Here is a 13060-nt window from a genome sequence, read left to right as displayed (position 1 = left end):
CCTTTCTCCCCTTGTTTTACTTGAATCCGTCTGTCTGCCCAGAATCCGTTTGTCCAGCCGACCTTCGCTACAGTTCCCGACAGTCGTTGGTCTTTGCTGGTTCCACATTCAAACATTTGACCACTGCTGAAATATCTGCCACAAATCCACACTAACCATCCTGTAATTGTCTAAAATAAATAAATTAAAAAAAGGACTCTGAAACCCTGAATGTTGGAACCTCTGACACTTACAATGTGTTGAATGTCAGCAGCAGTAGTCAGTAGATCTGTTGAGCCTGCATCGTGGTTTATTTCTCATCTGCTTTCCTTCACGTCTTTGCTGCGCAGCGTGTTGTTTATGTGCGCGCTTATTGCTCACATGGCTTTTGATCTAGTGACTGTACAGAAAACACCAAAGTCTCACTCCTCCTCACTTTACTTTTTCGTTACTCCCTCTCTCAGAGGCATGAGGAGGAGCTATTCTTATCCCTCCTCCTCTCTCCTTCCTCACCCTCTCAATCATCACCATCATCTGCCCCATGCCCTCTTAACCCTCAGCTGATGAAAAGCAGCTCAGATGAGCGTTTGACCCCGTCGTGGTCTTCACGTAACAACTTGGTGGAGGGTTTCCTTGACGACCAGGATGTCTTCTCGTCCCCGCGTGGGCGTTGGGAGGGAGTTTCCGCATCTGTCTCTCGCATGCGGCTTGTGCTTGCTGTGCAGCCGCTGTGTTGTCAGGTGAGATGTCTACATTGTGGTGCAGAAAGCAAAAGGCCAGCACAACCTGATCCCTCTGCGTTCTCGTCGGCTGAGTGCAGCGCCAGACTGCTGGGTCCTCTGCCCGACTCTGTAACGGTCAAACCTGCAAATGTCGCCGCATCAAACGCCGAGGGTGCAGTCCCACGCGTCTGTGTTCTGTGATGTGGTGTTTTGGGTTTTCCACATGCCTGCACGCATTGGCAGGAGACAGGTACCTGTTGCATGGTTGTGGGCTGTGTTAGCGCCGGTTCTGTTTTTCGACTCCTCGCCTTTTATGTCAGAGGTGATCGGCGGTGCAGCCTTTCGCGGGGTGTGCTCGTGTCTGTTTGCAGCATCTGTCTGTGTCCTCTTTTTCTGCTCAGAGCCCAGCTGGAACAAGAGATGGAGATGGAGTGCTGCACTGGTTTAACCTTTTTTTTGTTCATTTTTATTTTGGTTCTTTTGAGTCATCCTTCTCAATTTCTTCCTCTAAAGTAAGAGGATCGTTTTTTCTCTTTGTTGTGCATAAAAAGGACCCAGGGGGATGTCTGCGAGCCCACATTATGATAAAATAGGGAGTGTTAAACCTTCACCCAGAGTTTACAGGTTTAATACCATCGGAATAATAATGAGGATTAAACTACGAACTTTGGCTGTTGTTCAGGTTTTTAAAGAAACAACCAGCATCATAAAGACCAAGGAACACAGCAGACAGATGGTGGAGAAAGTTGTGGAGAAGTTTAAAGCAGGGTTGGATTATAAAACAATATTCCACGCTCCACCTACACTCACAGGCCAGGAAAAGAGCGCATTAATCAGAGAGTCTTTGAAAGAGCAGAGAAGGTAGGAGAATCTGTTGAAAGGACAAGTCGAGCGGCAAGAAGAAAATCATCGGTAAAAAGTACCCCAAACAGTACAGGGGATGAGTCCCAGCAGACGTGTTAGTAGGTACTCTGGTCAGATAACACCAAAATGTAACTTTCTGGGTTAAATACCTCTCACCATGAACACATCAACTCCGCTAGTTTTCTTCAGCAGAATTCAGAGTTGATATGAGATAGAATAGAGAAATAATAAAAGTTCTGAATGGAGCAGATGTTTTCCCTCCAACAGGACAACAGCCCCAAATAGTCATTGAAAGCTCCAATAAAGTGCTTTAGATCAAAGTGTGTTCTTGTGTTAGAATGGCCCAGGTAAAGTCCAAACCTTAATCCAATTGAGAATCTCTGTCGAGAGTTGAAAAATTGACGATTTACGGAGTCACTCAGTCAAATAAGGTTGAGCTAATTTACAAAGAAGAATGGAGAAAGAAATTTATCTAACATTGCAAAGCTGATAAAAGACCTGTCTGGACAAAAGACTTGGAGCTGTAAGTCCAGAAAGAGGTGGTTCTACTGAATGCAAATGCATGAAACACTTCTTGGAGTTTATATGTGGGAATAAAAATTGATAACCCTAATAGATTTTTCCCTCCATTTCATACTACTTTGCGTTGCTCTATCAAGTACCATTTGAATGACATACATGCGAGTTTCTGGTTGCAACAGGACAGGATGGAATAAGTCCCAGGGTTGTGAATCAGATTTACATGGACTGTTTGCTTCGATTCAAGAATCCTTGTGCCACACTGTAAGACAGAGACATCTGACTAATCAAACAATCAAAAAACTATATAGCAGTTTTACGCACATGAGGGATGCTTGTGCCTTTTTAACTTTGCAAATGTATGGTCAGTGTAACTTTTATTACCTTTTGTTTGGACTGACAAGGCAATTTTCTTGATCCACAGAACATTTTTATTTCATATTTAATCATTTCCCCTGTTATTTTGTGAAAGCATCAGCCAAACTGGAACAAACATCTTATTTTTCAGTGTCAAAACCCACTAAAACCCTCTTATTTGGTGAATCTGCACATTTGACCTGATTATCCTTACTGGGTGGTGGGAGAGATGGTGCCTATTTCCAGCGGTCAGATTGTCAGTCCATCATTTGAGAACATAGACACAGGACAAACAACCATGTGCACACTCATATACCTAAGGTGAATTTAGAAAGATGAATTAACCGTTAACAGCTTAGTTTTTGGACGTTGAAGGGAGCTGGAGTACCCAGAGAGAATCCACACATTAAACGGGCAAAAGACGCCAATTCCATGCAGAAAGAGTCCAGATTGGGATTTGAACTCTAGGCCTTCTTGCTACAAGGCAACAGTGACACAATATTTTTCTGGCCACGTACGCAAAGAATGTTCAAAATCAAGAATAATTGGACAAAGCTGGTGCATGTGCCTTAAATCAATATGTATGTTAAATTAACTCACAAAAACAAATGTGCTGCATTACTGCTGGATAAAGGTACAACATAGACATTTGGGTCATTGAGATGGTTTTGGCACACTCATGACTGACCATCACTTGTCAAATGTCTTCCCAATTTAGAATAAAATTAGAGTTGCACCAATATGACCAGATTGCTCACATTGCCAATATGAACCACACCAACCCGATTATTCAGTGTTAGCAGGCTCTTAAAGGCGGCCTGCTTGATGTAAGAGGAGCAGAGTTGGTTTGCGTTTGGACCGAGTAGCATCGTGGACATGACACCAGCCATTTTGAGATGAGAGGGACAGACTCTTCTGCACAGGGCTGAAACGGGGAAACATTTCAGTGTGCTCGTTTTTTTATTATATTTTATCAGCCAACATAACGGATTTGAAACAATTTATCCTGCTGCGTACTGCTCGCCGGTTATGCTCAGGCTGATATTTATTTTCTTCGGTCTTGGTAATTACTAATGAATATTAATGTGGGGATCCTCTCTTTTTTTTGCAGCTCGTGGGCTGGTTTGTTAGCAATTCAGACGGATCTGGGTAAGAAAACGTAAACAAGGTTGACCTTGCGTGGCTGGCTGCTGTGCCGGAGCGGGCCCACTCTGTCGGCCTCGCAGCTGTCGCTTGGAAAAAACCCGATGATGAGCAGACTCACTCATTCTAGTAAATAAATATATTAAAGCAGTCCGCATGCAGATCAGATATGAATCTGAGCACATTAGAAAAATGTGTTTTCATGCAATTATTGCAGCTTTATCGTCTAGAATTTCTTCATGTTTTAATTTTATTTCTCTCAGTGACTTTTGTAAAAAAAACAAACAAAAAAAAAACATTTCCATTTCACATTGATTTATATTTTCAGATTCTACGTCACAACTTGGCTTTTTTAACGTTTTTTTGTTGTTGCTTTTGGCATAAGTTGCCTTTATTCATTAGTAGCTGGAAAGGAAGTAGGGCAAAGAGACCAGGGGAAGACTTTCAGGCTACCACCGAGCCACATGACGCCCCAACAATTTCGCTTTCGTCCAGCTCTGAACATTTTGGTTTTAGAGTTGCCCACAGTAGCATTCACCACATAATGACTCCCGAGGTGCTCTAAGTGGATTTTAGAAGAAAGCTTTGAAATTCCTGTTAGGGATTTTGAGAAATTATCATTACTATCGATTGCAAATTGTGCCTGGAAGTATCACTGTTTCACCCCAGTCCAGATATTTATGGCTATTAATTGTTAACTTATCTAAGTTTGTCCAGATGTCAAAATAAAACTGAAATGGCTCCTCACTTCACGGCCGAGTTGGAAGCCAGCTTCGGGATTGTGTGGTTTGATTTATTTTAAAAGATATTAAAACCCAAATCGGCTAAGCATTTAGTTTTTTTTTTTTTCTTTAAATGTCTTTAATGTCGTAACAAATTGAAGGGAAGATCTTTAAAATTGAGAGGTAAAGAAAATCTGCAGCCATTCGTTAAGTTAACAGCATTCCATTTAAGAGCGGTCCGTTCTGTGTGTTTGCGTTGGTGTGGCTTGTCAGACTGATGGAGAGCCCAAACTGCAAGGGGATTAGAGGTGAGGCGTTTGCTGCCTGGTTAAAGTAAATATTATGATGTATTGGACTTGAAGTTGCGCTGAAGAACTGTCCTGTCGGAGAAGAGGAGGGGGACGACGCCTCAGAGACGCAGGCGACATTGTGCAGCACAACAGACATGGCTCTTTATCAGGGGTCTTGCCGCTGCAAAACGATGACATAGTGTCAGAACTTGTTGCTTGATGTTACCACAGAGTTTACACTGTGTTAGTGATCACTTCATCAGGGAGCACTGCAGATGGCTTTGTGCTTCCAAATTAAAACCCAGTGTGGGTTTGGTTATTTTTGCTACACTTAAAAACGGTTATTACTGCCAATTTCTTTTTTTTTTTTTTATGCATAGATTATGAAACCAGATATTTACCACACTGAATAAAAACACGGTTTTCCCTCTGAAGTTCCCCCTAGAAATTAATGCCTTCTATAAACGGCAATGTTGGGTGTAGAGGCAGAACGAGCTCACTGCTTGGAGGTTATCAGTCCGTGACACAGCGCCGAGAGTTCGATTCCCTACCTTTGGGCCATTCGCAGCATGTCCTTCCCTCCCTCTTCTCTCTGCCCATTTTCTGTATAATTACTAATCCCAGGGCCGATATTCTGTATTTTTTTAGTTCTTTCATTGGTTCAGCACAACTGAATGAAAGATGATTCATTACCAGGCCTCTGCAGAACATTGATATGCTGCGGAGAAATTAGGACCGTTTGAATCGACCTGTGTTGGAGCAGAGATGCATCTAAAACTGGCAGGACACTGAACCTCGAGTACTGGAGCCGAGCAACTGCAGGTTTTAATGAATTGGCTATCTGAATCCTTATCAATTTATATATACAAAAAGAGCAACAAAAACAACTTTTTCTCATGATGTTATCTTCAGCATGTTGCCAGAACCACTAACGGGTGTGTTGTTGTTATTATTTTGAGTTGGCCATTGAAAAAGCCTCAAGGCTCTTGCTTAACCAGTTCCAAAACCACCTTCCATTTATGTGTGGGATCATCAATATAATGAACTGCTGAGTTTGGAATACATTTCAAATGGTCTACCTGAGCCCACAGCATGATGCTACCATCACCACGCATGACGGCTGACACAACATTCTTGGGTTTTAAAGGCTCACTTTGACTCCTTCAAACATTCTCTTGTTATTATGGTCAAATTGAAGATACAGTTTAAAGGAGCTCCACCAGTCCAGCCCATAGTTCTACTAGAGTGGACGATCACAGGTCTGTGAAGTCATAAATCATTCCACTTCTCCCCATGTCTCTCGTTTTAGGCTGCATATCTAAGTTTATCAAGAGTTGTGTAAATTACTCCAGAAACAGAACTGAATTTGACTTTACAGGAATCTCTGTTTATTTGGTGATGGTCTGTTTATGTGCTCGTAAATTGCTAAGGGCAGATTTTATTACCGTTAAGCCGTCCACTTGTGACACACGTTAGTGCCTGGTCATAACGACCCGAGACATAAGAGTTGTTCCCTTCATGTGATCCGGGGAATGTTTGCCTCCATATCATGATGGAATAGTAACCGCAGATGCTTGTGATTTCATTTAGTTGCGTTTCATTTTATCTCGGGTGCATTCAAGCAGATGAGACTTATCTAAACGGCTTAGGGGCAAAGGTGAGGAAGACGATCACAGAGTGAAGGCAATGCAGGAGTGATAACCTCACTGACCTGCTAAATGAAGAAAAATAATTTTAAAAAAACACATAGCTTTAATATGGACTTTTTTCAGAAAATGATGTTGGAAATGCAAAATTGCAATTTTTTTGAAGGACCAAGATTTAGAAATGTGTCTCTAAGAACTATATTAAAAAAGGTTAGTCAAGCTGAAAGTAAACATCTATTCAGGGTTGCCACTTTTTTATGACATGTCATGTGAATTTGGCTAAAACCTCTGTTGGTGTGGAAACTTCTGGTTTTCAGTAGAGCTCACCTCCGCCCAGTTGACTTCAGTTTATTATAGAGAAGTGCAGAGACACAGAGTGGCTTGATAAAGCTCCAAATTAATCAGTGCTGTGTCACACGGAGGCCTGCCCTGCAGAGGTGAGTCTCCCTCCACAGGTAAAGTAATCTTTTCCTCATCACACTGAGGCCTTGATGTTAAGAAAGTTTAAAAAAAAAGGCAAGAACAAGTCCTGGTCTAACCTCCATGTGTAACTCCTCTCTGTCTCTCTCTCTCATTCACTCCTTCACTTCTGCTGAGCCAGTTTTTCAGGCTCTGAGGCTGATCACTCTGCCTCTGGCTCAATCTAGTGTTTGAGAAACCTTCGCACTTCTCTGCCTGTGAGCACAGTACATGTTTATGCAAGCATGTATATCTCCCTCATCAGGTTCCTACCCGCCAGCCCCCCACTCCACTCATCTACAAGTTCCTCCTTTGACAAACTCGTAAAGTCGGCATTTCAGAACTCGGAGCATGTCACGTCCCAAGTTTCAAAGTTTGCAGGCGTGGGCAAGTTTTTCTGTTTGCTAATTCATCTTCATTTTATGTGAAGATGAATTGAGTTACTGCTTGGTGTTGAGGATGCCATGCAACTTGGCATGCTTTTAGAATGACTGAGAGCCGTGCGTTTCCAAAGCTCAACATTTCTGACGAGGTCACGGTGAGCTGTATTTTATATGCAAATGGAGCTTCATCATAAAAGTGATGCAAGAACTGCAGCCTGACATGCATGGCAGATGAAGAAAGTTGCGGCTTTGTTTTGGAAAGCACTAATGCGAGGCATCTGGAGCTCCATGCAGTTAAGATCTTTATTATCCCTGTCACATGTAGCCTGTTTATCAGATCATGTCGGCTCAGTGTGTGTTTATGTGTGTGTGGGAAAGGGAGATGGCTGGCGCGCTCGCTGGACTAAGCCTGCCCCATTGACACACTTTAGATTTCTGAGTGGCATGGTGCAGCTGTCCTGCGGGTCAAATCAACACCGAGCGGCGCCACGCTCGTGGTGAAGAGTGGAGCTCTAAAGGACCGACTCGCACCAATTCCAGCTGTACTTTAGATGCTTAAGCGCATATGAAAAAAAAAATGGCGTAGGAGGATGCTAACAAATTGGGAACTAGAATATTCTGATTCGGGTGAGACTTTGGCTCATCCTGCTTGCAAAACTATAATAGGAAGCTGTCCGTTTTTTGTTTTTAAAAATGTGTATTTTCTTCGGCCTATATGGTTTCACAGTGGCTGAGCGGAAGCCTTTCTGGCTCTTTGGATATTAAAAATTGTGTTATAAGACACTCTGCAACCTTTGCCTTTTTATAAGCCTCTCTATGTATTTATAGGTGTATTCTGCTGTGTAAAAGTCAGTCTACTTGCCTTAACTCCAAGTAATAGCAGCTTGCGGCTCCACAAAGCCTAACATTATCCCCGCACAACAACAGTTCTTCGTCTGCCGAGTCTATTTTTACCCAGTTCCTATTCACAATTTGGTGCTTCAATACACACAAATCAAAGCCCTTCAAACAGATGCTGCCCACACACCAAGGACCCTTTGAAACTTCAAATCTGGCAAGGCTGCAAAGATTTCTCAATACACCTCCTCCAGAGGTTTTCCTGAAGGGAGTTCCTGCTTTTCTGCTCAAATGAGATTTACTTCAGTTCCTCTGTGCTGACACAGTGCCTTGAAAAGGTACTCATTCATTTGTATATGTGCTTTGTTGGGTTTTTAATCCAACAAAGCAGTAGCGGTAGCGGCATTAATATTAGTAGTAACTTTTGCTGCAGATTCAGCTTCAGGTCTATTAGATTCCACATCTAGAGGTGGACATTTTTGTCCAATCTTGTTTGCAGAATAACTCTACTCAGATCAAATGGAGATTCTCAATTGAGCTGGACTTTGACTAGGCCGTTTTAACACATGAATATGCTTTTGATCTAAGCCATTAAATTGTAGCTCCGGTTGTATGTATGTATAGTCATTCACAATTTGCTGCCTCTAATATTCCTCTGTTGGTTTGTTCCTCACTGCATAATACTACCACCTCCATGTTCAACAGCTGGCATGCTGTGTTCAGAGTGAGTTTTCTTTTTTTATGTTAGTTTTCTGGCACACAGAATTTGGGATGTTGGCTTAAAAGTTACCAACCAATAGTTATCCTGTCAACAGATTGCCTTTTCTGAACAGTGGATTCATGGCCATCCTCCTGATAAACTATGGACCTGTTGGCGACGTTGCTGTTCAAGTAGATGGCTGTGTTGGCTTGCAGATGACGATGGTCTTAGCTTGTAATTCTGAGCTTGAACTATCCTAGCCACATTTTCCACAACTTCACGTCTAACCTGTCTAGTGAGTTACTTGGAAAGTCTCCCATGATGTTATTCTGTGTGTTGCGGTAAATTGCTGCCTCAGTTACCAGTCTTTTGCAACATCTAACATTGTGAGAATGATGTTCCAGGTGAGGAGAAGAGTTTGCTTTGAATTTTCAAATTGGCCAAAAAGTTCAATGTAAGTCTCATCTAATGCATCACACTGTATGATAGTGCGGCATATCAGTTGCAAAGGACTGGTTTGATGCAAAATCTGTGTATTTTAGGTTACATAATTTACAATTCCACTTTTTATTGATGTATATTTAGCCACTTGTGTGGATTTTTGCTGCCGTTTATCCCTACAACTGATATAAACGACTATCAAGTATTTTTCCACCATATGCCTGTGAATAGGTAAATGACTGAATGCAGTGTGAAGTGCTCTAGACTTGATAAAGTGCTAAACAGGTACTGGCCCATTTACTATTTACCTTAGGGAGGAAATTGTGGGTTTGTTACTGTCAGTATTTGCAATATTTCTCTATATTATCACAATCATTTTTTTCTGTTTTTCAAATACTCTACTGCCATCTTCCAGCACAGTTGGTTGCCCTGGATTTTATTTGTATGTATGCAAGCAAAGTGTGGCTGGACACCAGTGTACTCCACACCTTTCAGATCTTTAGTTTAAAAAAAAAAGTTTGAAAACTACATCTCGTTTTCTTCCACTTCATAATTCAGTGCTCCTTTGTGTTGGACTCGTAACCTGTTTTTGTTGGAAGTTTTGGTAACATTTATAGTTTTAATCTCAGAAGATTAAAACTATAAATGCTGGGGTGTGAATACTTTCCTGTTCCACTCTCATCGGTGGAGCAGCGACAGCTCGTTACTCTGCACACACACCTCGTCTTGATTGGCACAGGATCCTCGTTTGTGTTGCTCATTCAGTGTGTGTGGGCAGATTACGCCGGATGAGATTATTTATGACAACGTGCCTCTGAATGTAGAAAGATCATCCTGATGGCGACAGCAGGATCGGTGTGAGGTTGAGTCGGAGCTGCAGCGAGAGGTGACAGTGCGCCAACCAGCTGTACAAGCGCTGTCTGGCTGATTGTTGCTCCCTCGCTCCGGCTCTGTCTCGGCGGTTGAGGCCTGTCGGGAAATTAACGTGAGCTCCCATTCGGGCTCTGGAGATTAACGATTCACCAGGAAGGCAAATCCTCCCACTGTTCAACTGAGTCGTCTAAAGCAAATTAAAGCTCAGTTAGTCTCAGAGCGCCGGTTCAGCGTCTCTGCACACTTTACACACCTGGTACTTTGTAGATGGATAAGACGGGTCTGCCTGGACACAGGAATAAACACTGAGCCTGTCCAACTTCAAACGCTCTGAGGGTGGAAGGAGGGGCAGGCGGTGCTTTTGAAGGTCTCCACTCGTTCCCCCCCTTTCTCGCTCTATTGTCCATCCTTTTCTTGACCCTTGTCATGCCGTCCTCCTCTTCGTCTCAGTTACGTTTGAGCAACACATCTTCTCACTGGCAGCAATCAGAAGGGACGTGACAATGAAGGCGTCACGTCTCAGTGACTGACATGGAGTCCGTCTGTGATGCATTTGACTGACAACGATCCTCACTGCTTTGTGTCAGCCCCCCTGCTGGGTGGGAAGATGCTATCACCACATTTTCAAGATGATTCAAATAAAAAGTTAATATTGTTGTCGTTAAAATGATATCAGATATGCTCAGTAATTTGACATTAAAACAAACTGAACTTTTTCTCTTTTGAGTCAGTTACGATGACAAAAATAATTATTTTCTAAATCAATCAAGCTTATTTGAATGGCACAATTCAGCAACAAAGCAATGCACATCAAACATACTGGTCAATGTTTCAATTATTATGGTTCATACGCGGCTCTGAACAGGTGTGGTGACATTCTTATCTGTTTACTCTAGTCTAATGTGGCATCTTCAAGTATCTGGAAAATTTAATGAGACGTATGGAGATCTGCAATTATTATTTTTTTAATATTATGGCTGGTTTGCGTTGATTATTCCAGTAATGTCACATAAGGAGGCGGTGTGTAAAATATATCTTCATACTGTACCGTCACTTCACTCAAATTGTGTGAATGATCAGAATCTTACAAAGTTATGATGTCATCATTTGGTTTTTTTTCTCCAAGTTTATAATGTAATCTTGTGAATTTGATCAAATGAATACAAATTCTCTCTTATTTTGACATATAGCAAATAGAAATACTTTTGGTTTAGTTAACAGACAGAGAGGAAATAAAGGTTAAGTGTGTACAGTTTTCTAAAATACAGAAAACTTCTGCTTTCTCCACCCACTTCTACATTGACACGTGTTTTATTGTGTGTGCTGTGATCGTAAACCTCTGCTCTCTTCCCCGTTCAGGTGCCAGTGCGATGAGGAGAAGTTTCAGACAGTGAGGTCATGGGCTGCACCTCGGCCAAGCAGGTGTCGGCCGTGCCCAACGATGAGGAGGGACGCGGGAAGGCCTACAGCAACGGAGACCTCTACTCTGGTCAGTTTGACTCCCGGCTGTTGAGACGATGTCCGCCGCTTCGTCTCACCCCACAGCTGAGTTCAGCGCAGACCCGTGGCCTCGCTCTGAACCCGCAGAGCCCTCTGGCACTGCTGGGTTTTCTGGTTTGGAAAATATCACCATCAACAACTGCAGTCTTCTGTGTTTACTGCTCATATAGGAGAGAGGAAGTACCCAGAGGGTGATAATGTTGGTGATAACAGCGACGCTGGAGATAAATATTTCAGCACTAAACTGGACAGAGAGATAACTTGGAGTCCACTCTAAAGAGGGGCTGGGTAAAAACTTAGGAAACTGTGTATGCTATAACAATTTTGACATAACGAAACTAAGACATGTTTCATAAAAATTTTACAATTTAGACATATCACATTTCTGATCAGGCCAGAAGCTGCAAATTCCACCCTGGTTTGCATCAGTTCTTCTTTTAGTATAATTTAGTAAGTGAAGACAGAACCTCATCATGTTGAAAGTGTTTTTAATCTTTTCTTGCCAACAGAGGCTTTTTAGGAAACACCGGCTCAGGAGCTTTTTTGTCATACATGCGTCTAAGAGTGACAGGGAGTAAAGCCCCCGTTTTCCTTCAAATATTTTGGAATCAGAGTGTTTTTGTAAAAACGTTTTCCTGTGGAATATGTTGCTCAATTCCTCTTGCTCCTGTTCAGTTTGGAAGATTCCACATCCATCACATATTAATCTTGGATTTTTATACTGAAGGAAACTAGACTGACACTCAATGGAAATTGGATGTTTTATAAAATCTAATGTAGAAATGTAAATGTGCACCTGAGATCTGAATATTTCTATATTCTCAGATGACCTAGCTATGATGTGTGGTGTTATGCAGTGGTTTGTTTAAAAGGAAACCAGAAGGGCTTGAAAAGGGTAGAAAGGATGTTTGTTTCTCTAAAATAGGTCAGAAGAGGTTGACCTTTTTTGGAGTTTCTCAGTCGTTTAATGTTTTTGTTTTTCCACACAGTTGCAAGTGCCGTTGGTGGAGATTTGAGTTTGAACCATGAATGATCTAGGAAAAGACCTCCTACTTTAATTATGTGATGGGTGGAAAAAAAAACCGGCCCGAGGATCATTAGTGACGGGTCCAAACGGCTGCAGCTCTATGTTTAATTGCGTGCAGCTAGCTGTGATGTAATAAGGGACTGGAATGAAAAAAGAGATGATGGCTGCCATAGGATTAGAAGAGATTAAGAATGAGGAGTGACACAGTTGGATGAACTGTGGCAGATGATCCATAGGAGACCCCACTACCACATATTCATCGTCTCTCATTGTTTTCCTTTGACCCCTCTCCGCTCTTCCCTTCCATCTCCCGTTGACTTTCTGCTCCTTTCCCTCCTTTCCCATCCTTCTACTCTCTCTCAGACACGTTCTCCTCTTTTCGCCCCCTAGATTTCTACACTCTTCTCTCTTTTGATTTTCTATTAGAGCAACAAAACAAGCCAGAGAATGAGAGGGAGGCTGTCCGAGGAGGGTAATTTCCTTGAGAGAGGAAAGGAGACTGACATGTGTTGATGCTCATCGTTTTCTCTCTCCTCTTAACTTCCCAGCCACTTTCAGATCGCCTCCTTTCCTTCCCCCTGCTCCAGGCCTCGTTCGT

General features: G+C 42.3%; 1 protein-coding gene across 1 annotated transcript in view; it reads left to right on the top strand.

Annotated features, from left to right (window-relative positions):
• Positions 1 to 13060, top strand: part of zgc:92140 (uncharacterized protein LOC447854 homolog) — a 31662-nt gene that overhangs the window by 3348 nt on the left and 15254 nt on the right. The window contains exon 2 of the mRNA XM_055055567.1: positions 11295 to 11424. Within this exon, the coding sequence (XP_054911542.1) occupies positions 11334 to 11424 (91 nt within the window). The 5' untranslated portion in view covers positions 11295 to 11333. The remainder of the gene's footprint in view (positions 1 to 11294; positions 11425 to 13060) is intronic.

Source organism: Poeciliopsis prolifica, unplaced genomic scaffold (genome assembly GCF_027474105.1).
Source record: "Poeciliopsis prolifica strain line A6 unplaced genomic scaffold, Auburn_PproV2 SCAFFOLD002, whole genome shotgun sequence".
Classification (NCBI taxonomy): domain Eukaryota; kingdom Metazoa; phylum Chordata; class Actinopteri; order Cyprinodontiformes; family Poeciliidae; genus Poeciliopsis; species Poeciliopsis prolifica.
This window is presented reverse-complemented; position numbering and strand designations above follow the sequence as displayed.